Source organism: Oncorhynchus mykiss, chromosome 8 (genome assembly GCF_057628025.1).
Source record: "Oncorhynchus mykiss isolate SJ-2025 chromosome 8, ASM5762802v1, whole genome shotgun sequence".
NCBI lineage: Eukaryota > Metazoa > Chordata > Actinopteri > Salmoniformes > Salmonidae > Oncorhynchus > Oncorhynchus mykiss.
The window spans coordinates 90732253-90760000 of NC_143029.1; the positions used below are offsets into that span (position 1 = coordinate 90732253).

The window sequence follows — 27748 nt, forward strand, 5'->3', positions numbered from 1 at the left end:
ACCTCAGCTGAAGCGACAAGCCCATTCCTGGTCCTCGGGACCGTCCCTCTGGTCAGCGTCCTGCAGTTGGAGCTGCGCATCCGGGAGGGGGTACTGACACGTATACTCCCTCTCCGGTGCTCAAGGTCGTCAGGCTGCTCATTATTATGCACACCTGTCACCATCGTTACACGCATCAGCTCCTCATCAGACTCACCTGGACTCAATCACCTGTCTGATTACCTTCCCTATCACTAATCACTCCCTTTGGTTCTTTTCTGCCTGATTACCTTCCCTAAATCTGTCACTCCCTTTGGTTCTTTCTGCCTGATTACTTTCCCTATATATGTCACTCCCTTTGGTTCTTTCTGCCTGATTACTTTCCCTATATATGTCACTCCCTTTGGTTCTTTCTGCCTGATTACCTTCCCTATATATGTCACTCCCTTTGGTTCTTTCTGCCTGATTACTTTCCCTAAATCTGTCACTCCCGTTGGTTCTTTCTGTCTGATTACCTTCCCTAAATCTGTCACTCCCGTTGGTTCTTTCCCCAGGTGTTATTGTTTCTGTTTATATGTTTCATGTCTGTACGCTACTCGTGTTTCTTGTTTTGTTCCCATGTTAGTTTATTTATACAATTATTCACTTCCGATACTTGCTTCCTGAATCCCAGCGTACACGTTACACCAATAAATCAGTTTATATATAGTCTTTAGACTTGTCTAAAATAAATAATGGATTTATTGTGATGGTGTTATATTACATGGATTTATTAGACTTTTTCAAATGTAGATGTTCCAAAGGTCTGCATCAGTGGCTTGTAGTGCAATGATGTGCAATGATATGCAATGGTGTGTGTAACAGTATAGCTTCCGTCCCTCTCCTCGCCCCAACCTGGGCTCGAACCAGGGACCCTCTGCACACATCAACAGTCACCCTCGAAGCATCGTTACCCATCGCTCCACAAAAGCCGCGGTCCTTGCAGAGCAAGGGGAACCACTACTTCAAGGTCTCAGAGTGAGTGATGTCACCGATCGAAACACTATTGGCGTGCACCACCGCTAACTAGCTAGCCGTTTCACATCGGTTACATGTGCAATGCTGTGCAATGCTGTGCAATGATGTGCAATGCTGTGCAATGATGTCCAATGCTGTGCAATGATGTGCAATGCTGTCCAATGTGTACTTTACACTACTCTACTCTACTCTACTCTACACTACACTACTCTACTCAACTCTACTCTAATTTACTCTACTTTACTTTGCTCTAGACTACAGTGATGGGGAACTGTTCTTACCGTTGGACAGACCAAGCTACAGTGATGGGGGACTGTTCTTACCGTTGGATAGACCAAGCTACAGTAATGGGGGACTGTTCTTACTGTTGGACAGACCAAGCTACAGTGATGGGGGACTGTTCTTACCGTTGGACAGACCAAGCTACAGTGATGGGGAACTGTTCTTACCGCTGGATAGACCAAGCTACAGTGATGGGGAACTGTTCTTACCGCTGGATAGACCAAGCTACAGTGATGGGGAACTGCTCCTTGGAGCTGAGCATCTTCATGATGTTAGTTCTACTGGGAGGACTGATGGTCCACAGACTGTTAGAGCTGCCCTCCAACTCAGCTATGGTCAGGTCCTCTGGCATGTAGGACTCCAACCACTGCATCGCTTCCTGTACAGAGGACAGGAGGGATGAGAATATTGTCTACGTGTTACAATGGAGATTTACCCTGTGCTCGGCCCACCCATCCCAGTGAGACAAGACATATAGTAGTTGCATAAAATACTTGTAACCGTGCACTTACAGGATCGCTGAGGTATGACCTCATGAATGTGTTATGGAATTCATGGTTGGAGACTTCTCTGAGCTGGTTCTGCTGAGCACTCATTGTGAAGATGGGCTGGAAAAGATGGACTTAGTTAGAGGACTCATCTCTGGTGTAAACTGTTTTAGCATGGACAGGTGGCTATAAATCGCCAATATTAGCTTTACAATAATAATAATAATAATAATAATAATAAGTAAATTGACTATTTCACAATGGAGATTTTAATCGTGGGTGCTGTCACAAACGCCACAATGGCACAGCTACATTGATGAGTTCTCTAACTATCTCTATGGGCTGGAAAACACAATTTAGGATGTAATCTACAGAACAGCAAGTCACAAAAACAGGCTGGGTCAATTCCAATGTACCCATAATGCACAAATAATGTCAAACTAGACTGGACTGTCTGTCTGACTGACGGACAGACGGATTAATCTCGAACCCGAGCAACTGATGGACCTATCAGTAGCAGAGCCTTAGTTCTGTTATAGTACCTGGAACCCGGCCAGGGTGATGGAGAAGGAGACGTCCAGTGGTTTGTTGACCACCCCCACCACAGACTTGACCAGAGACATGAAGAGTAGAGGGAACCAGATGATACAGATCAGAAGCATGACGATCATCCCTCCCATCCCATACTTCACCACCGGCTTCTTCGCCTGGCCTCGCGGCTGGGGGTATCTCTGGAGGGTAGGGGGAGAGCAGGACTATAGTTATGGACTGAGGATACCTCTGAAGAGGAGAGGAGGACTATAGTTATGGACTAAGGATACCACTGGAGAGGAGAGGACTATAGTTATGGGCTGAGGATACCACTGGAGAGGAGGACTATTGTTATGGACTGAGGATACCACTGGAGAGGAGAGGACTATAGTTATGGACTGAGGATACCACTGGAGAGGAGAGGACTATAGTTATGGACTAAGGATACCACTGGAGAGGAGAGGACAATAGTTATGGACTGAGGATACCACTGGAGAGGAGAGGAGGACTATAGTTATGGACTGAGGATACCACTGGAGAGGAGAGGACTATAGTTATGGACTAAGGATACCACTGGAGAGGAGGACTATAGTTATGGGCTGAGGATACCACTGGAGAGGAGGACTATAGTTATGGACTAAGGATACCACTGGAGAGGAGAGGAGGACTATAGTTATGGAATGAGGATACCACTGGAGAGGAGAGGACTATAGTTATGGACTGAGGATACCACTGGAGAGGAGAGGACTATAGTTATGGACTGAGGATACCACTGGAGACGAGAGGACTATAGTTATGGACTGAGGATACCACTGGAGAGGAGAGCAGGACTATAGTTATGGACTGAGGATACCACTGGAGAGGAGAGCAGGACTATAGTTATGGACTGAGGATACCACTGGAGAGGAGAGGACTATAGTTATGGACTGAGGATACCACTGGAGAGGACAGGAGGACTATAGTTATGGACTGAGGATACCACTGGAGAGGAGAGGACTATAGTTATGGACTGAGGATACCACTGGAGAGGAGAGGACTATAGTTATGGACTGAGGATACCACTGGAGAGGAGAGGAGGACTATAGTTATGGACTGAGGATACCACTGGAGAGGAGAGGACTATAGTTATGGACTGAGGATACCACTGGAGAGGAGGACTATAGTTATGGACTGAGGATACCACTGGAGAGGAGGACTATAGTTATTGGCTGAGGATACCACTGGAGAGGAGAGGACTATAGTTATGGACTGAGGATACCACTGAAGAGGAGAGGACTATAGTTATGGACTGAGGATACCACTGGAGAGGAGAGGACTATAGTTATGGACTGAGGATACCACTGGAGAGGTGGACTATAGTTATGGACTGAGGATACCACTGGAGAGGAGGACTATAGTTATGGACTGAGGATACCACTGGAGAGGAGAGGACTATAGTTATGGACTGAGGATACCACTGGAGAGGAGGACTATAGTTATGGACTGAGGATACCACTGGAGAGGAGAGGACTATAGTTATGGACTGAGGATACCACTGGAGAGGAGAGGACTATAGTTATGGACTGAGGATACCACTGAAGAGGAGAGGACTATAGTTATGGACTGAGGATACCACTGGAGAGGTGGACTATAGTTATGGACTGAGGATACCACTGGAGAGGAGGACTATAGTTATGGACTGAGGATACCACTGGAGAGGAGAGGACTATAGTTATGGACTGAGGATACCACTGGAGAGGAGGACTATAGTTATGGACTGAGGATACCACTGGAGAGGAGAGGACTATAGTTATGGACTGAGGATACCACTGGAGAGGAGGACTATAGTTATGGACTGAGGATACCACTGGAGAGGAGAGGACTATAGTTATGGACTGAGGATACCACTGGAGAGGAGGACTATAGTTATGGACTGAGGATACCTCTGAAATGGCACCCTTGTGCCGTATAAAGTGACCAGGGCCCAAATAGTCCATACGCAATATGGTGCCAGTGGGTCCTGGTCAAAAGTAGTGCACTTTATAGGGAATAGGGTGCAATGGGCTCTGGTCTAAAGTAGTGCACTATATAGGGAATAGGGTTCCATTTGGGGTCAAAAGTAGTGCACTGTATAGGGAATAGGGTGCCATTTGGGATGCATGCATAGAGTTATGTGATGTAAGGTGGTTGGTTCGGTGACCACGCTCCCATGATGAGTGGATTGTATCCTCCCCTGTCCATGGTTATCTGGGTAATCTTGCCTTAGACCTGAAGAGCTGAAGACCTAAAGTCTAAACTACCAGAGCTAAAGTTTCAATCAAATCTAACTTTGCAACACAAATGCAGCTTGTGGAAAAATGTATATAAAAAAAACTAAAAAAAACAGAAGGCAGTGGTGGGCCTTCTCTAGGTTTTAGCTGAGTGGGCTAAGCTAACACTGGGCCTTCTCTAGGTTTTAGCTGAGTGGGCTAAGCTAATACTGGGCCTTCTCTAGGTTTTAGCTGAGTGGGCTAAGCTAACACTGGGCCTCTAGGTTCTAGCTGAGTGGGCTAAGCTAACACTGGGCCTTCTCTAGGTTCTAGCTGAGTGGGCTAAGCTAACACTGGGCCTTCTCTAGGTTTTAGCTGAGTGGGCTAAGCTAACACTGGGCCTCTAGGTTCTAGCTGAGTGGGCTAAGCTAACACTGGGCCTTCTCTAGGTTCTAGCTGAGTGGGCTAAGCTAACACTGGGCCTTCTCTAGGTTTTAGCTGAGTGGGCTAAGCTAACACTGGGCCTTCTCTAGGTTTTAGCTGAGTGGGCTAAGCTAACACATTCTTGTGACGCAGTGGGCAGAGCTCGTGTTCGAACCCTGTTGGTCCCACAGACACATGAACAAGGAGGATACACAACCTACCCTCTCTGACTCCCTCCAGCACTTGAGGACGAAGATGTGAGCGTAGATGTCTTCCACACAGATCCAAGAGGATAAAGACAGAGAGGTGTCGGTCCAGACCCAGTCCATCACCGCACGCAGCTCAGTCAGGAACGGGATCAGACGGAACCTGGAAGGGGAGACAAACATACACAGTGTTGTGACACTGGCTCTCAAATCACAGCCTATTTCTCAAATACAGTTTAATTGTGACTTGTGTCACAAGTCAAGTCAGATTCCTGGACTCAAGTACACTGGGTCACACTATAAAGGGAATAGAGAGTAATTTGAGACTTACAACACTATACAATAGTGATTTTCTTCTGTATGTTGAATGTGTGAGTTGAATGTCCTACTACACCCTACAGTGTCCTAACTCAATGTTTCCCAAACTTGGGTCCTAATGCAGGGAACCTGACCAGGTTCCAGGTTCCCTGCTACAACAGATTGAATTAATTTGGCGAGGAACAAGTTTAGAGCAGAGGTTCCCAAACATTTTCACTCAGGCCCCCCCTTTCCGTCATTGGGGAACATCCCCCCCCCCCCCCCCCCCCCCCATCCCACACCACGTCTATTTCTATGGGAACAAGCACTGTTCCCTCCCCTCTTGTTGCCAGAGAGAACATTTTGCAGGTTTAAAAGCTTATTTCCCCCAATCCTACACCAATCCTACAACCAGAAGAGTTGGTCTGTGGCCCCAAAATAAAGCTGGGGAACCCCTTGTCCTAACTCACCTTAGAAACCAGAAGAGTTGGTCTGTGGCACCAAAATAAAGCTGGGGAACCCCCTTGTCCTAACGCACCTTAGAAACCAGAAGAGTTGGTCTGTGGCCCCAAAATAAAGCTGGGGAACCCCTTGTCCTAACTCACCTTAGAAACCAGAAGAATTGGTCTGTGGCCCCCAAAATAAATTTTGCGGAACCCCCTGTCCTAACTCACCCTTGAAACAGGAAGTGGTTGACTTAGTTGGTCTGTGGCCCCCAAAATAAAGTTGGGGAACCCCCTTGTCCTAACTCACCTTAGAAACCAGAAGAGTTGGTCTGTGGCACCAAAATAAAGCTGGGGAACCCCTTGTCCTAACTCACCGTAGAAACCAGAAGAGTTGGTCTGTGGCCCCAAAATAAAGTTGGGGAACCCCCTTGTCCTAACTCACCCTTGAAACAGGAAGAGGTTGGCGTAGTTGTAGCTCTTGGTGAGGAAGTTACCCAGGACTCTGGTGGGGTAGCCACAGCGGATCTGATAGGCTGACAGCCCAAAGTAGATACACTTGATACAGTACCATAGCTTGGCTACTGTGTTCTCATTGAAACGCCTGCAAAGTGGACAGAGGTATAAATACTGTTAATTAAGCAAGGTTACTACTGACAAACACGGATACTAATGATACATCCTTAATCAATCACGAGGCCCCTACCCCCCCCTAAGGAGATCTCACCCAGTCCATATATGTTTACCAAATGAACTAATTCAACAACAAATGTATTAAATCAACCCAATAAATCACATGTATTAACTAATTTACTCCACAAGGTGAGTATTAACCTCTCAGTGACTCCAGGCAGGATGAAGAACATCCAGAAGTGGATCCCGAACACCAGGATCACCTGGAAGATGACCTTCCCCAGCACTGTCTTCTTGAGGTACAGGGCCCGGTCCACCACCATGGTCCCAAACTGGATCAGTACCATCACCAGGAAGGCTCCGGGAACCTGGTCCTCCGACAGGGACGACGTGATGTCTGCTCCCGCGGAGTGTTTCTGACAAAATGGATTATAAAAGATAAGGTAAGATAAGAGGAAGTGATGTCTGCTCCCGCGGAGTGTTTCTGACAGATAAGAAAAGATAAGGTAAGAGATGAAGTGATGTCTGCTCCCGCGGAGTGTTTCTGACAGATAAGAAAAGATAAGATAAGATAAGAGGAAGTGATGTCTGCTCTCGCTGAGTGATTATGACAGATAAGAAAACATAAGATAAGAAGTGATGTTATGATAAGATGTTAAGATAAGAAGTGATGTTTGCTCTCGTTGAGTTATTCTGACAGATAAGAAATGATAAGAGGAAGTGATGTCTGCTCTCGCTGAGTGATTCTGACAGATAAGAAAAGATAAGATAAGATAAGAGGAAGTGATGTCTGCTCTCGCTGAGTGATTATGACAGATAAGAAAACATAAGATAAGAAGTGATGTTATGATAAGATGTTAAGATAAGAAGTGATGTTTGCTCTCGTTGAGTGATTCTGACAGATAAGAAAAGATAAGAGGAAGTGATGTCTGCTCTCGCTGAGTGATTCTGACAGATAAGAAAAGATAAGAAAAGATAAGAGGAAGTGATGTCTGCTCTCGCTGAGTGATTCTGACAGATAAGAAAAGATAAGATAAGAGGAAGTGATGTCTGCTCTCGCTGAGTGATTATGACAGATAAGAAAACATAAGATAAGATAAGAGAGGAAGTGATGTCTGCTCTCGCTGAGTGATTCTGACAGAAAAGAAAAGATAAGAGGAAGTGATGTCTGCTCTCGCTGAGTGATTCTGACAGATAAGAAAAGATAAGAGGAAGTGATGTCTGCTCTCGCTGAGTGATTCTGACTGATAAGAAAAGATAAGATAAGAGGAAGTGATGTCTGCTCCCGCGGAGTGATTCTGACAGATAAGAAAAGATAAGAGGAAGTGATGTCTGCTCTCGCTGAGTGATTCTGACAGATAAGAAAAGACAAGATAAGGGGAAGTGATGTCTGCTCTCGCTGAGTGATTCTGACAGATAAGAAAAGACAAGATAAGGGGAAGTGATGTCTGCTCTCGCTGAGTGATTCTGACAGATAAGAAAATATAAGATAAGAGAGGAAGTGATGTCTGCCCTCGCTGAGTGATTCTGACAGATAAGAAAAGATAAGATAAGAGGAAGTGATGTCTGCCCTCGCTGAGTGATTCTGACAGATAAGAAAAGAGAAGATAAGAGGAAGTGATGTCTGCTTTCGCTGAGGGATTCTGACAGATAAGAAAAGATAAGGTAAGATAAGATAAAAGAGGAAGTGATGTCTGCCCTCGCTGAGTGATTCTGACAGATAAGAAAAGATAAGAAAATATGAGAGGAAGTGATGTCTGCTCTCGCTGAGTGATTCTGACAGATAAGAAAAGATAAGATAAGAGGAAGTGATGTCTGCTCCCGCGGAGTGATTCTGACAGATAAGAAAAGATAAGAGGAAGTGATGTCTGCTCTCGCTGAGTGATTCTGACAGATAAGAAAAGAGAAGATAAGAGGAAGTGATGTCTGCTTTCGCTGAGGGATTCTGACAGATAAGAAAAGATAAGGTAAGATAAGATAAAAGAGGAAGTGATGTCTGCCCTCGCTGAGTGATTCTGACAGATAAGAAAATATGAGATAAGAGGAAGTGATGTCTGCTCTTGCTGAGTGATTCTGACAGATAAGAAAAGATAAGATAAGAGGAAGTGATGTCTGCTCTCGCTGAGTGATTCTGACAGATAAGAAAATATAAGATAAGAGAGGAAGTGATGTCTGCCCTCGCTGAGTGATTCTGACAGATAAGAAAAGATAAGATAAGAGGAAGTGATGTCTGCCCTCGCTGAGTGATTCTGACAGATAAGAAAAGAGAAGATAAGAGGAAGTGATGTCTGCTTTCGCTGAGGGATTCTGACAGATAAGAAAAGATAAGGTAAGATAAGATAAAAGAGGAAGTGATGTCTGCCCTCGCTGAGTGATTCTGACAGATAAGAAAAGATGAGATAAGAGGAAGTGATGTCTGCTCCCACGGAGTTTCTGACAGATAAGATAAGGTAAATGTTCAAGTAACTGTCAACATTTCAACTAACTTTTCACTAACTCTAACCCTAGTGGGGATATGGTTAGTGGATAGCTTTAGCCCCAGAGGACAGTATATACCCCAGACTAGACATACCGCAACAGAGACAAGACATACTGCAACAGAGACAAGACATACTGCAACAGAGACTAGACATATCTCAAAAGAGACTAGATTAGACATACCCCAAAAGAGACTAGACATACCCCAAAAGAGACTAGACATACCCCAAAAGAGACTAGACATACCCCAAAAGAGACTAGACTAGACATACCCCAAAAGAGACTAGACTAGACATACCCCAAAAGAGACTAGACTAGACATACCCCAAAAGAGACTAGACTAGACATACCCCAAAAGAGACTAGACTAGACATACCCCAAAAGAGACTAGACTAGACATACCCCAAAAGAGGATAGACTAGACATACCACCAAAAGAGAATAGACTAGACATACCCCAAAAGAGACTAGACTAGACATACCCCAAAAGAGACTAGACATACCCCAAAAGAGACTAGACATTCCCCAAAAGAGACTAGACTAGACATACCTCAAAAGAGACTAGACTAGACATACCTCAAAAGAGACTAGACAAACCCCAATAGAGACTAGACATACCTGAAAAGAGACTAGACATACCTGAAAAGAGACTAGACATACCTGAAAAGAGACTAGACATACCTGAAAAGAGACTAGACACACCCCAAAAGAGACTAGACATACCCCAAAAGAGACTAGACATACCCCAAAAGAGACTAGACATACCCCAAAAGAGACTAGACTAGACATACCCCAAAAGAGACTAGAATAGACATACCCCAAAAGAGACTAGACAAACCCCAAAAGAGACTAGACATACCCCAAAAGAGACTAGACATACCCCAAGAGACTAGACATACCCCAAAAGAGACTAGACATTCCCCAAGAGACTAGACATACCTCAAAAGAGACTAGACTAGACATTCCCCAAAAGAGACTAGACTAGACACACCTCAAAAGAGACTAGACTAGACATACCCCAAAATAGACTAGACTAGACATACAACAAAAGAGATTAGACATACCCCAAAAGAGACTAGACATACCCCAAAAGAGACTAGACTAGACATACCTCAAAAGAGACTAGACTAGACATACCCCAAAAGAGACTAGACTAGACATACCTCAAAAGAGACTAGACAAACCCCAAAAGAGACTAGACATACCCCAAAAGAGACTAGATTAGACATTCCCCAAAAGAGACTAGACATACCTGAAAAGAGACTAGACATACCCCAAAAGAGACTAGACATACCCCAAAAGAGACTAGACATACCCCAAAAGAGACTAGACATACCCCAAAAGAGACTAGACATACCCCAAGAGACTAGAATAGACATACCTCAAAAGACACTAGACATACCCCAAGAGAGACTAGATATACCCCAAAAGAGACTAGAATAGACATACCCCAAAAGAGACTAGATATACCCCAAAAGAGACTAGACTAGACATACCCCAAAAGAGACCAGACATACCCCAAAAGAGACTAGACATACCCCAAAAGAGACCAGACATACCCCAAAAGAGACTAGACTAGACATACCCCAAAAGAGACTAGACTAGACATACCCCAAAAGAGACTAGACTAGACATACCCCAAAAGAGACTAGACTAGACATACCCCAAAAGAGACTAGACTAGACATACCCCAAAAGAGACTAGACTAGACATACCCCAAAAGAGGATAGACTAGACATACCACCAAAAGAGAATAGACTAGACATACCCCAAAAGAGACTAGACTAGACATACCCCAAAAGAGACTAGACATACCCCAAAAGAGACTAGACATACCCCAAAAGAGACTAGACTAGACATACCTCAAAAGAGACTAGACTAGACATACCTCAAAAGAGACTAGACAAACCCCAATAGAGACTAGACATACCTGAAAAGAGACTAGACATACCTGAAAAGAGACTAGACATACCTGAAAAGAGACTAGACATACCTGAAAAGAGACTAGACATACCTGAAAAGAGACTAGACACACCCCAAAAGAGACTAGACATACCCCAAAAGAGACTAGACATACCCCAAAAGAGACTAGACATACCCCAAAAGAGACTAGACTAGACATACCCCAAAAGAGACTAGAATAGACATACCCCAAAAGAGACTAGACAAACCCCAAAAGAGACTAGACATACCCCAAAAGAGACTAGACATACCCCAAGAGACTAGACATACCCCAAAAGAGACTAGAATAGACATACCCCAAAAGAGACTAGACATTCCCCAAGAGACTAGACATACCTCAAAAGAGACTAGACTAGACATTCCCCAAAAGAGACTAGACTAGACACACCTCAAAAGAGACTAGACTAGACATACCCCAAAATAGACTAGACTAGACATACAACAAAAGAGATTAGACATACCCCAAAAGAGACTAGACATACCCCAAAAGAGACTAGACTAGACATACCTCAAAAGAGACTAGACTAGACATACCCCAAAAGAGACTAGACTAGACATACCTCAAAAGAGACTAGACAAACCCCAAAAGAGACTAGACATACCCCAAAAGAGACTAGATTAGACATTCCCCAAAAGAGACTAGACATACCTGAAAAGAGACTAGACATACCCCAAAAGAGACTAGACATACCCCAAAAGAGACTAGACATACCCCAAAAGAGACTAGACATACCCCAAAAGAGACTAGACATACCCCAAGAGACTAGAATAGACATACCTCAAAAGACACTAGACATACCCCAAGAGAGACTAGATATACCCCAAAAGAGACTAGAATAGACATACCCCAAAAGAGACTAGATATACCCCAAAAGAGACTAGACTAGACATACCCCAAAAGAGACCAGACATACCCCAAAAGAGACTAGACATACCCCAAAAGAGACCAGACATACCCCAAAAGAGACTAGACTAGACATACCCCAAAAGAGACTAGACTAGACATACCCCAAAAGAGACTAGACTAGACATACCCCAAAAGAGACTAGACTAGACATACCCCAAAAGAGACTAGACTAGACATACCCCAAAAGAGACTAGACTAGACATACCCCAAAAGAGGATAGACTAGACATACCACCAAAAGAGAATAGACTAGACATACCCCAAAAGAGACTAGACTAGACATACCCCAAAAGAGACTAGACATACCCCAAAAGAGACTAGACATACCCCAAAAGAGACTAGACTAGACATACCTCAAAAGAGACTAGACTAGACATACCTCAAAAGAGACTAGACAAACCCCAATAGAGACTAGACATACCTGAAAAGAGACTAGACATACCTGAAAAGAGACTAGACATACCTGAAAAGAGACTAGACATACCTGAAAAGAGACTAGACACACCCCAAAAGAGACTAGACATACCCCAAAAGAGACTAGACATACCCCAAAAGAGACTAGACATACCCCAAAAGAGACTAGACTAGACATACCCCAAAAGAGACTAGAATAGACATACCCCAAAAGAGACTAGACAAACCCCAAAAGAGACTAGACATACCCCAAAAGAGACTAGACATACCCCAAGAGACTAGACATACCCCAAAAGAGACTAGAATAGACATACCCCAAAAGAGACTAGACATTCCCCAAGAGACTAGACATACCTCAAAAGAGACTAGACTAGACATTCCCCAAAAGAGACTAGACTAGACACACCTCAAAAGAGACTAGACTAGACATACCCCAAAATAGACTAGACTAGACATACAACAAAAGAGATTAGACATACCCCAAAAGAGACTAGACATACCCCAAAAGAGACTAGACTAGACATACCTCAAAAGAGACTAGACTAGACATACCCCAAAAGAGACTAGACTAGACATACCTCAAAAGAGACTAGACAAACCCCAAAAGAGACTAGACATACCCCAAAAGAGACTAGATTAGACATTCCCCAAAAGAGACTAGACATACCTGAAAAGAGACTAGACATACCCCAAAAGAGACTAGACATACCCCAAAAGAGACTAGACATACCCCAAAAGAGACTAGACATACCCCAAAAGAGACTAGACATACCCCAAGAGACTAGAATAGACATACCTCAAAAGACACTAGACATACCCCAAGAGAGACTAGATATACCCCAAAAGAGACTAGAATAGACATACCCCAAAAGAGACTAGATATACCCCAAAAGAGACTAGACTAGACATACCCCAAAAGAGACCAGACATACCCCAAAAGAGACTAGACATACCCCAAAAGAGACCAGACATACCCCAAAAGAGACTAGACTAGACATACCCCAAAAGAGACTAGACTAGACATACCCCAAAAGAGACTAGACTAGACATACCCCAAAAGAGACTAGACTAGACATACCCCAAAAGAGACTAGACTAGACATACCCCAAAAGAGACTAGACTAGACATACCCCAAAAGAGGATAGACTAGACATACCACCAAAAGAGAATAGACTAGACATACCCCAAAAGAGACTAGACTAGACATACCCCAAAAGAGACTAGACATACCCCAAAAGAGACTAGACATACCCCAAAAGAGACTAGACTAGACATACCTCAAAAGAGACTAGACTAGACATACCTCAAAAGAGACTAGACAAACCCCAATAGAGACTAGACATACCTGAAAAGAGACTAGACATACCTGAAAAGAGACTAGACATACCTGAAAAGAGACTAGACATACCTGAAAAGAGACTAGACACACCCCAAAAGAGACTAGACATACCCCAAAAGAGACTAGACATACCCCAAAAGAGACTAGACATACCCCAAAAGAGACTAGACTAGACATACCCCAAAAGAGACTAGAATAGACATACCCCAAAAGAGACTAGACAAACCCCAAAAGAGACTAGACATACCCCAAAAGAGACTAGACATACCCCAAGAGACTAGACATACCCCAAAAGAGACTAGAAAAGACATACCCCAAAAGAGACTAGACATTCCCCAAGAGACTAGACATACCTCAAAAGAGACTAGACTAGACATTCCCCAAAAGAGACTAGACTAGACACACCTCAAAAGAGACTAGACTAGACATACCCCAAAATAGACTAGACTAGACATACAACAAAAGAGATTAGACATACCCCAAAAGAGACTAGACATACCCCAAAAGAGACTAGACTAGACATACCTCAAAAGAGACTAGACTAGACATACCCCAAAAGAGACTAGACTAGACATACCTCAAAAGAGACTAGACAAACCCCAAAAGAGACTAGACATACCCCAAAAGAGACTAGATTAGACATTCCCCAAAAGAGACTAGACATACCTGAAAAGAGACTAGACATACCCCAAAAGAGACTAGACATACCCCAAAAGAGACTAGACATACCCCAAAAGAGACTAGACATACCCCAAAAGAGACTAGACATACCCCAAGAGACTAGAATAGACATACCTCAAAAGACACTAGACATACCCCAAGAGAGACTAGATATACCCCAAAAGAGACTAGAATAGACATACCCCAAAAGAGACTAGATATACCCCAAAAGAGACTAGACTAGACATACCCCAAAAGAGACCAGACATACCCCAAAAGAGACTAGACATACCCCAAAAGAGACCAGACATACCCCAAAAGAGACTAGACTAGACATACCCCAAAATAGACTAGACATACCCCAAAATAGACTAGAATAGACATACCCCAAAAGAGACTAGACATACCCCAAAAGAGACTAGACTAGACATACCCCAAAAGAGACTAGACATACCCCAAAAGAGACTACACTAGACATACCCCAAAACTAACTAACACATCGTGCCATTGTAACACAGGAGTGATGGTTGCTGATAGTGGGCCTCTGTACGCTTAAGTAGATATTCCATAACAAATCTACTGTTTCCTGCTACAATAGTCCTTTACAACATTAACAATGTCTACACTGTATTTCTGATCAATTTTATGTTATTTTAATAGACAAAAAAAATGTGATTTTCTTTCAAAAACAAAGACATTTCGAAGTGACATCAAACTTTTGAATGGTAGTGTAGGTACCCCTAAAGAGACCAGCATACGTACCCCTAAAGAGACCAGCATACGTACCCCAAAAGAGACCAGCATACGTACCCCAAAAGAGACCAGCATACGTACCCCAAAAGAGACCAGCATACGTACCCCAAAAGAGACCAGCATATGTACCCCAAAAGAGACCAGCATACGTACCCAAAAGAGACCAGCATACGTACCCCAAAAGAGACCAGCATACATACCCCAAAAGAGACCAGCATACATACCCCAAAAGAGACCAGCATACGTACCCCAAAAGAGACCAGCATACGTACCCCAAAAGCAGAGAAGCCGAAGACGATGATGATGAAGTCGACGGTGTCGGCCAGGAACATTAGAACATAGACGTCTGTTACAGCGCTGTACTCTGGATGGACCAGGTTGTAGAAGAACTGACGGATGGGCAGGTACACCTCCATGGTCCTGGAGAGACAATGATACAAATACAATCAATCAACCAATCAGTCAGTCGATCAACTAATCAATCATTCAACCAGTCAATCCCACCTTTTGATAGTGAAGGTCTTGGCTTTGATCATCTGTTCTCTGATTTTCTCCTTGATCAGCTGTTTCTTAGTCTTCTGCTGCACTGACTCGCTCCCGTCTCTATGGCTACTGTTCCTGGAGTTAGTGCTGCCTGGGGAAACCATGGCAATACATGTTACAACCCTATTGTACTGTACGTAAATTAGGTTAGTAGTAAAGTAAGTTAGTGGCAAAATAAAGTAAGTAGATAGTAAAGTTAAGTAAAATAAGTTAGTGGCTAAGTAAAGTAAGTTAGTAGTAAAGTAAGTTAGAAGTAAAGTAAAGTAAGTTAGTGGTAAAGTAAAATAAGTTAGTAGTAAAGTAAAGTAAGTTAGTAGTAAAGTAAAGTAAGTTAGTAGTAAAGTAAAGTAAGTTAGTAGTAAAGTAAAGTAAGTTAGTAGTAAAGTAAAGTAAGTTAGTAGTAAAGTAAAGTTAAGTAAGTTAGAAGTAAAGTAAAATAAGTTAGTGGTAAAGTAAAATAAGTTAGTAGTAAAGTAAAGTAAGTTAGAAGTAAAGTAAAGTAAGTTAGTAGTAAAGTAAAGTAAGTTAGTAGTAAAGTAAAATAAGTTAGTAGTAAAGTAAAGTAAGTTAGTAGTAAAGTAAAGTAAGTTAGTAGTAAAGTAAAGTAAGTTAGTAGTAAAGTAAAGTAAGTTAGAAGTAAAGTAAAGTAAGTTAGTAGTAAAGTAAGTTAGTAGTAAAGTAAAGTAAGTTAGTAGTAAAGTAAAGTAAGTTAGAAGTAAAGTAAAATAAGTTAGTGGTAAAGTAAAGTAAGTTAGAAGTAAAGTAAGTTAGAAGTAAAGTAAAGTAAGTTAGTGGTAAAGTAAAGTAAGTTAGTAGTAAAGTAAAGTAAAGTAAGTTATGAGGTAATCACCAGGAATGCAGGTGTGCCTTGTTAAAAGTTATTTTGATTTGTTTAACACTTTTTTGGTTACTACATGATTCCATATGTGTTATTTCATAGTGTTGATGTCTTCACTATTTATTCTACAATGTAGAAAATAGTACAAATAAAGAAAAACCCTGGAATGAGTAGGTGTGTCCAAACTTTCGACTAGTACCGTATGTAAATTAGATATTCCTTTATTTAATCTTTATTTAATTTTCAACAAATGTGTCATGTTTTCACTTTGTCATTATGGGGTATTGTTTTGGGGTATTGTTTGTAGATGGGTAAAACAAAAAGTAAATTTAATCCATTTTGAAATTAACAAAAATGTGGAATAAGACAAGGGGTATGAATACTTTCTGAAGGCACTTTAACCTAAATTGTACGGCGCTTATTATATTTGAACAGGGATAAGGTAGGCCTACCTCTCAGGTGGCATAGGGCAGCTACGTCTCCCTGACTACAATAAAATATTCGTAGACCGAGAGTCGTCGTGTTCTTTCGATTGGTCAAAATGTTTAACCTTATTTTTCCACATATAGACAGACACACCCTATGTGTTTCAATAAAAGCAACTACATATGCACCTGAGCTTGTCTGATGCTTTAAGCACACAGTCCCACCAGCGTGTTCCCGTGTTTCCTGTGCTCTAGTTTTTGTTTTTCCTAGTCTTCCCAGTTCTGACCTATCCTGACCCTGATCCTGCCTGCCGTACCGTACCGTACCTGCCTGACTCTGATTAGGATTATGACTCTTTTCCTCCCTTGATTTACCTTTTGCCTGCCCCTTGAAAAATAATAAACTCTGAGACTTCTACTATCCGCCTCCTGTGTCTGCATCTGGGTCGTAGCCTGAGCCGTGATAGAAAGGCGGCAATTCTACACTAAAGATTATGTTTCAGAACCGCAGACAGCGATCCGCAGACCGCAACCCGCAGACCGCGACCCGCAGACAGCGACCCGCAGACAGCGACCCGCAGACAGCAACCCGCAGACCGCGACCCGCAGACAGCGACCCGCAGACAGCGACCCGCAGACAGCGACCCGCAGACCGCGACCCGCAGACAGCGACCCGCAGACCGCGACCCGCAGACAGCGACCCGCAGACCGCGACCCGCAGACCGCGACCCGCAGACAGCGACCCGCAGACCGCGACCCGCAGACCGCGACCCGCAGACAGCGACCCGCAGACCGCGACCCGCAGACCGCGACCCGCAGACCGCGACCCGCAGACAGCGACCCGCAGACCGCGACCCGCAGACCGCGACCCACAGACAGCGACCCGCAGACCGCGACCCGCAGACCGCGATCCGCAGACCGCGACCGTATCCAACGCGGTGAGAAAGCGCATCTATTATAAAATAATATTAGATTTATTAGTGTTTGCACCATTATTTTTTTAATATAATATAACCATATTCAATTTCAGTATCACATGTCTTAGAGTGATGGACTGTGCCATCCCTGTGATCGCCGCAATGGATCAGTCCACTGAGACAGGAGCCAATCAGACAGTCGTCTTGGGCACCATGACAGAAAAAATGTAATACATGCGACTGCTCGACTAAGGAAGTCTCAGTCAAACAGTGGACCAGTGGACTGAATGAGGTACTATCCCTACTGTGCACACGGTTGTTAACTGACTTTTAGATGAACGTCATACTCAGTTACAAGCCGGACAGTTTGATAAGCTGAAGGACAGGAAGCATCAATTCACGTCACAACAGGTCGAGGGTTTTTTGTTTTGGAACAATGCAGCAAAAGAAAATGACAAAAAAAACGTTAGTAGTCACGGCGATTTGTGACGTTAGAATAGTTTTTCTTATTGATTGCTTCATTTGGATCAGTTTGGGCTCCCGCAGACCCACGCAACTCATTTGAACCAGGGACAGATCGGTAAATCTTTACATCCCTACTAAGTAAAGTATGGAGCTTTATGAAAATAAAGTCAATCGTAAAGTACTGTAAAGTGCTGTAAAGTGCTGTAAAGTGCTGTAAAGTGCCGCAAAGTGTTGTAAAGTACTGTAAAGTACTGTACAGTACTGTTAAGTGCTGTAAAGTACTGTAAGGTGCTGTAAAGTACTGTAAAGTACTGTAAAGCGCTGTAAAGTGATGTAAAGTACTGTACAGTTCTGTAAAGTACTGTAAAGTGCTGTACAGTTATGTAAAGTACTTTAAAGTAATGTACAGTACTGTACAGTGCTGTAAAATGCTGTAAAGTACTGTAAAGTACTGTACATTACTGTAAAGTACTGTAAAGTGCTGTAAAGTACTGTAAAGTAAAGGCTAAATCAAGTCAAGTCAAATAGTTTTCCTGACCTCTCTTGGAGCGTACAGAGTGGACTGAGCGGTGGGAGATATGAGACCCTCCACTGGAGCTCTTTCTCCTCTGGTAGGTCTGCTGCTGTTGCTGGAGGTTGTGCATGGGGACGTGTACAGAGTCCACGGAGGTGCCCATGCCCAGGTTTATAGACCTGAGGGTCTGTGTGGACCCCTTCCTCTCGCGGGGGGTGGAAGGGACGGGAGTGGCCTCCATCTCCCTCCTCTCATCGTCCTCTGACTCAGTGTCCCTGCGGAGGATCTCCTTCTTGGTGTCCTTAAGGTTGTCTTCGTCCCATAGACCATGACACTATGGCAGGACAGTACACAGAAGAGACACAAGGTTAATGCTCTGTACCAAACCAAGTGGCGGCAGGTAGAGGAGAGGTAAGGTATGATGGAACTTTGAACAAACAAACAATTACATTGTTTTAAGAGTTGTAGGCAATGACTCTCGATCGTATCAATCGGCAAACCAAAATCACAACATTATAGTTCCTTATGAACACAATACAATACACAATACAATACACTATACTATACACTATACACTATACACTATACTATACACCATACTATACACTATACTATACACTATACTATAAACAATACACCATACTATACACCATACTATACACTATACTATACACTATACTATACACCATACTATTCACTATACTATACACCATACTATACACAATACAATACACTACACTATACAATATACTATACACTATACACTATACTATAAACAATACAATACACCATACTATACACCATACTATACACTATACTATACACAATACAATACACTATACTTTACGCTATACTATACACTATACACTATACTATAAACAATACAATACACCATACTATACTATACACCATACTATACACTATACTATACACTATACTATACACCATACTATACACTATACTATACACAGTACTATACACAATACAATACACTATACTATACACCATACTATACACTATACTATACACTATACTATACACAATACACTATACTATACACCACACTATACACTATACTATACACAATACAATACACTATACTATACACCATACTATACACTATACTACACACAATACAATACACTATACACCACACTACACACTATACTATACACAATACAATACACTATACTATACACCATACTATACACTATACTATACACTGTACTATACACTATACACCATACTATACACTATGCCATACACTATACCATACACCATACTATACACCATACTATACGCTATACTATACACTATACTATACACAATACACCATACTATACACCATACTATACACTATACTATACACAATACAATACACCATACTATACACTATACTATACACTATACTATACACAATACAATACACCATACTATACACTACACAATACACCATACCATACACCATACTATACACTATACTATACACTACACACTATACTATACACTATACACTATACAATACATTATACTATACACCATACTATACACTATACTATACACAATACACTATACAATACACTATACTATACACCATACTATACACCATACTATACACTATACTATACACTATACTATACACAATACAATACACCATACAATACACTATACAATACACCATACTATACACTATACTATACACTATACTATACACCAGACTATACACTATACACTATACACTATACATTATACTATACACCATACTATACACTATACTGTACACTATACTATACACAATACAATACACCATACTATACACCATACTATACACTATACTATACACAATACAATACACCATACAATACACTATACAATACACCATACTATACACCATACTATACACTATACTATACACAAAACACTATACACTACACTATACTATACACCATACTATACACTATACTATACACTATACACTATACAATACACTATACTATACACCATACTATACACTATACACTATACAATACACTATACTATACACCATACTATACACTATACACTATACAATGCACTATACTATACACTATACAATACACCATACTATACACCATACTATGCACTATACACTATACACCATACACTATACACTATACACCATACTATACACCGTACTATGCACTATACTATACACTATACACTATACACTATACACTATACTATACACCATACTATACACTATACACTATACACTATACAATACACCGTACTATACACTATACACTATACACTATACACTATACACTATACACTATACTATATACTATACACTGTACACCATACTATACACTATACTATACACTATACACTATACACTATACTATACACCATACTATACACCATACTATACACTATACACTATACACCATACACTATACACTATACACCATACTATACACCGTACTATGCACTATACTATACACTATACACTATACACTATACACTATACACTATAAACTATATACTATACTATACACTATACACTATACAATACACCGTACTATACACTATACTATACACTATACTATATACAATATACAATACACCATACTATACACTATACACCGTACTATACACTATACTATACACACCATACTATACACTATACACTATACTATACCATACACCATACTATACACTATACTATACACTATACTATACACTATACTATACATTACACTATACCATACACTATACTATACACTATACTATACACTACACACTATACTGCATACTATACTATACACTATACTATACACTATACTATACACTATACTATACACTATACACCATACTATACACTATACTATACACTATGCTATACACAATGCTATACACTATACTATACACCATACACCATACTATACACTATACTAGACACTGCGCTATACACTATACTATGCACTATACTATACACTATACAATACACTATACTATACACTATACTATACACTATACACCATGCTATACACAATACTATACGCCATACTATACACTATACTATACTTCATACTATACACTATACTATACACTATACACCGTACTATACACTATAATATAGACTATACACTATACACCATACTATACACTATACTATACACCATACTATACACTATACTATACACTATACACCATACTATACACTATGCTATACACTATACACTATACTATACACTATACTATACACTGTACACTATACTATACACTATACACCATAATATACACTATACTATACACTATACACCACACTATACACTATACTATACACTATACTATACACTATACTATACACTATACACCATACTACACACTATACTATACGCTATACACTATACTATACACTATACTATACACCATACTATACACTATACTATACACTATACACCATGCGATACACTATGCTATATACTATACACTATACACTATACTATACACTATACTATACACCGTACTATACACCATACTATACACTATACACTATACACTATACACTATACACTATACACCATACTATACACCATACTATGCGCTATACACTATACACCATACACTATACACTATACACCATACTATACACCGTACTATGCACTATACTATACACTATACACTATACACTATACACTATACTATACACCATACTATACACTATACACTATACACTATACAATACACCATACTATACACTATACACTATACACTATACTATATACTATACACTATACACCATACTATACACTATACTATACACTATACACTATACTATACACCATACTATACACGATACTATACACTATACACTATACACCATACACTATACACTATACACCATACTATACACCGTACTATGCACTATACTATACACTATACACTATACACTATACACTATACACTATACACTATACTATACACTATACACTATACTATACACTATACACTATACAATACACCGTACTATACACTATACTATACACTATACTATATACAATATACAATACACCATACTATATACAATATACAATACACCATACTATACACTATACTATATACAATATACAATACGCCATACTATACACTATACTATATACAATATACAATACACCATACTATACACTATACTATATACAATATACCATACTATACACTATACTATATACAATATACAATACACCATACTGTACACTATACTATACACTGTACACCATACTATACACTATACTATACACACCATACTATACACTATACAATACACCATGCTATACACTATACACCGTACTATACACTAGACTATACACTATACACTATACTATACACTATACACTATACTATACACTATACACTATACTATACACCGTACTATACACTACAAACTATACTATACACTATACACTATACTATACACTATACACTATACTATACACTACACTATACACTATACACTATACACCGTACTATACACTGTACTATACACTATACACTATACTATACACTATACACTATACTATACACTATACACTATACCATACACTATACACTATACTATACACTATACACTGTACTATACACTATACACTATACACTATACACTATACACTATACTATACACTATACACTATACTATACACTATACACTATACTATACACTATACACTATACTATACACTATGCACTATACACCATACTATACACTATACACTATGCACTATACACCATACTATACACCATACTATACACTTTACACTATACTATACACTATGCACTACACACTATACTATGTACTATACAATACACTATACTATACAATAAAATAATCTATACTATACACTATACTATACAATCCACTATGCGATACTCTATACTATACACTATACTATACACTATACCATACAATATACTATACAGTATACACTATACTGTACACTATACTATACACCATAAAAAACACTATACTATACGCCATACAATATACACTATACACCATACACTATACTACACACTATACTATACTACGCACTATACACCATACACCATACTACACTATTCTACAGTGGGGCAAAAAAGTATTTAGTCAGCCACCAATTGTGCAAGTTCTCCCACTTAAAAATATGAGAGAGGCCTGTAATTTTCATCATAGCTACACTTCAACTATAACCAAGCTGCTTACCTATTGCAGATTCAGTCTTCCCAGCCTGGTGCAGGTCTACAATTTTGTTTCTGGTGTCGTTTGACAGCTCTTTGGTCTTGGCCATAGTGGAGTTTGGAGTGTGACTGTTTGAGGTTGTGGACAGGTGTCTTTTATACTGATAACAAGTTCAAACAGGTGCCATTAATACAGGTAACGAGTGGAGGACAGAGGAGCCTCTTAAAGAAGAAGTTACAGGTCTGTGAGAGCCAGAAATCTTGCTTGTTTGTAGTGACCAAATACTCATTTTCCACCATAATTTGCAAATAAATTCATTAAAAATCCTACAATGTGATTTTCTGGATTTGTTTTCTAATTTTGTCTGTCATAGTTGAAGTGTACCTATGATTAAAATTACAGGCCTCTCTCATCTTTTTAAGTGGGAGAACTTGCACAATTGGTGGCTGACTAAATACTTTTTTGCCCCACTGTATACACTATACTATACACCATACACTATACACCATACTACACACCACGCTATACTATACACTACACACTATACTATACACAATACTATACACTGTACACCATTCACTATACACTATACTATACACCATATACTATACACTATACTATACCTTATATAATATACTATACACTATATAATACACTATACACTATACTATACCTTATATAATACACTATACTATACCTTATATAATATGCCATACCTTATATAATACACTATACACTATACATTACATTCATACAATAAGCTCCAACTAACAGAATCCAGAGCTGTATCTCAACCAGCTAGAACAGACTCATCACATCCCACTGCTTCTCAGCTAAACAACAGGAGTATCCAGGTCCCGTAATCACAAAGAGTCTCACAGTAGGAGTGCTGATCTAGGATCAGATCCTCCCTGTCCATGGAGTTCTTACTCACTACAATCTAAATGGGCTACACTGATCCTAGATCAGCACTCTCTCTCTCTCTCTCTCTCTCTCTGAGACGTACCTTCAGGATGGACCTGTGGAAGAAGAGCGCCAGAAGTTGTATGAGGTCATAGACGACGTATCCATCTTTCTTCTCCACTCCAATGATGTTTGGAGGGTGGTAGGGTTTGTTCACGTCCACCTTCGGGTTCTGGTTGAAGGGGAAAAAGCCAAACTGGAAGAAATACTTGATGACGATGGTGACCTAGGAGGGAAGATATAAACAGACAGTAATGTTATTATCATAGGGTTAATTATTCATGTTAATATGACAGACCGTCCAATCGATAAAAGTGGGGATGTATGTTTCATTCTGACCAGCATCGGTCAGACCTTTTAATCACTGTCAGAGTTTAACCTTAGAAGTCATCCTAGACTTCCTAGAATCAGTACAGCACACACCGACACAGCCTCCGAGCCAAAACATTATCCTCCAGCTAGAAACGTTGGGTGCCGGTTCAGTTAATAATGACATAGTCAGGGATTATATAACCACAAATATTTTCCTTAACTTCAGGAGCTTCATGATCTTTGTGTAAACATAGAGACAGTCATTGTATAGAACCATAGAGATTACCAGTCTAATGATTACAATGGTGTACATACAACAGACTAAACAAATGTAATATTAGTTAAATAGAACCTCTTACTCGACAGTGTCTGTCATGGACCACACAGATAGATAGAACCTCTTACTCGACAGTGTCTGTCATAGACCACGCAGATAGATAGAACCTCTTACTTGACAGTGTCTGTCTGTCATGGACCACACAGATAGATAGAACCTCTTACTCAACAGTGTCTGTCATAGACCACACAGATAGATAGAACCTCTTGCTCGACAGTGTCTGTCATGGACCACACAGATAGAACCTCTTACTCGACAGTGTCTGTCATAGACCACACAGATAGATAGAACCTCTTACTTGACAGTGTCTGTCATGGACCACACAGATAGATAGAACCTCTTACTCAACAGTGTCTGTCATGGACCACACAGATAGATAGAACCTCTTACTTGACAGTGTCTGTCATGGACCACACAGATAGATAGAACCTCTTACTCAACAGTGTCTGTCATGGACCACACAGATAGATAGAACCTCTTACTCGACAGTGTCTGTCATAGACCACACAGATAGATAGAACCTCTTACTTGACAGTGTCTGTCATGGACCACACAGATAGATAGAACCTCTTACTCAACAGTGTCTGTCATGGACCACACAGATAGATAGAACCTCTTACTCGACAGTGTCTGTCATGGACCACACAGATAGATAGAACCTCTTACTCGACAGTGTCTGTCATGGACCACACAGATAGATAGAACCTCTTACTCGACAGTGTCTGTCATAGACCCCACAGATAGATAGAACCTCTTACTCGACAGTGTCTGTCATGGACCACACAGATAGATAGAACCTCTTACTCGACAGTGTCTGTCATGGACCACACAGATAGATATAAACCTCTTACTCGACAGTGTCTGTCATGGACCACACAGATAGATATAAACCTCTTACTCGACAGTGTCTGTCATGGACCACACAGATAGATATAAACCTCTTACTCGACAGTGTCTGTCATAGACCACACAGATAGATAGAACCTCTTACTCGACAGTGTCTGTCATGGACCACACAGATAGATAGAACCTCTTACTCGACAGTGTCTGTCATAGACTACACAGATAGATAGAACCTCTTGCTCGACAGTGTCTGTCATGGACCACACAGATAGATATAAACCTCTTACTCGACAGTGTCTGTCATAGACCACACAGATAGATAGAACCTCTTACTTGACAGTGTCTGTCATGGACCACACAGATAGATAGAACCTCTTACTCAACAGTGTCTGTCATGGACCACACAGATAGATAGAACCTCTTACTTGACAGTGTCTGTCATGGACCACACAGATAGATAGAACCTCTTACTCGACAGTGTCTGTCATGGACCACACAGATAGATAGAACCTCTTACTCGACAGTGTCTGTCATAGACCACACAGATAGATAGAACCTCTTACTTGACAGTGTCTGTCATGGACCACACAGATAGATAGAACCTCTTACTCAACAGTGTCTGTCATGGACCACACAGATAGATAGAACCTCTTACTCGACAGTGTCTGTCATAGACCACGCAGATAGATAGAACCTCTTACTCGACAGTGTCTGTCATGGACCACACAGATAGATATAAACCTCTTACTCGACAGTGTCTGTCATGGACCACACAGATAGATAGAACCTCTTACTCGACAGTGTCTGTCATGGACCACACAGATAGATATAAACCTCTTACTTGACAGTGTCTGTCATGGACCACACAGATAGATAGAACCTCTTACTCGACAGTGTCTGTCATGGACCACACAGATAGATATAAACCTCTTACTCGACAGTGTCTGTCATAGACCACACAGATAGATAGAACCTCTTACTCGACAGTGTCTGTCATGGACCACACAGATAGATATAAACCTCTTACTCGACAGTGTCTGTCATAGACCACACAGATAGATATAAACCTCTTACTCGACAGTGTCTGTCATAGACCACACAGATAGATAGAACCTCTTACTCGACAGTGTCTGTCATGGACCACACAGATAGATATAAACCTCTTACTCGACAGTGTCTGTCATGGACCACACAGATAGATATAAACCTCTTACTCGACAGTGTCTGTCATGGACCACACAGATAGATATAAACCTCTTACTCGACAGTGTCTGTCATGGACCACACAGATAGATATAAACCTCTTACTCGACAGTGTCTGTCATGGACCACACAGATAGATATAAACCTCTTACT

At 40.8% G+C, this 27748-nt stretch overlaps 1 protein-coding gene across 1 annotated transcript in view; it reads right to left on the reverse strand.

Annotated features, from left to right (window-relative positions):
- The window catches only part of LOC110531049 (piezo-type mechanosensitive ion channel component 2), a 220057-nt gene that overhangs the window by 6593 nt on the left and 185716 nt on the right, over positions 1-27748 (reverse strand). The window contains exons 42-51 of the mRNA XM_090182937.1: positions 24944-25126; positions 18765-19074; positions 15543-15672; positions 15311-15458; positions 6729-6943; positions 6340-6498; positions 5170-5317; positions 2309-2497; positions 1791-1886; positions 1488-1657 (exon numbers count right to left, since the gene is read on the reverse strand). Of these exons, the coding sequence (XP_090039063.1) occupies positions 1488-1657; positions 1791-1886; positions 2309-2497; positions 5170-5317; positions 6340-6498; positions 6729-6943; positions 15311-15458; positions 15543-15672; positions 18765-19074; positions 24944-25126 (1748 nt within the window). The remainder of the gene's footprint in view (positions 1-1487; positions 1658-1790; positions 1887-2308; positions 2498-5169; positions 5318-6339; positions 6499-6728; positions 6944-15310; positions 15459-15542; positions 15673-18764; positions 19075-24943; positions 25127-27748) is intronic.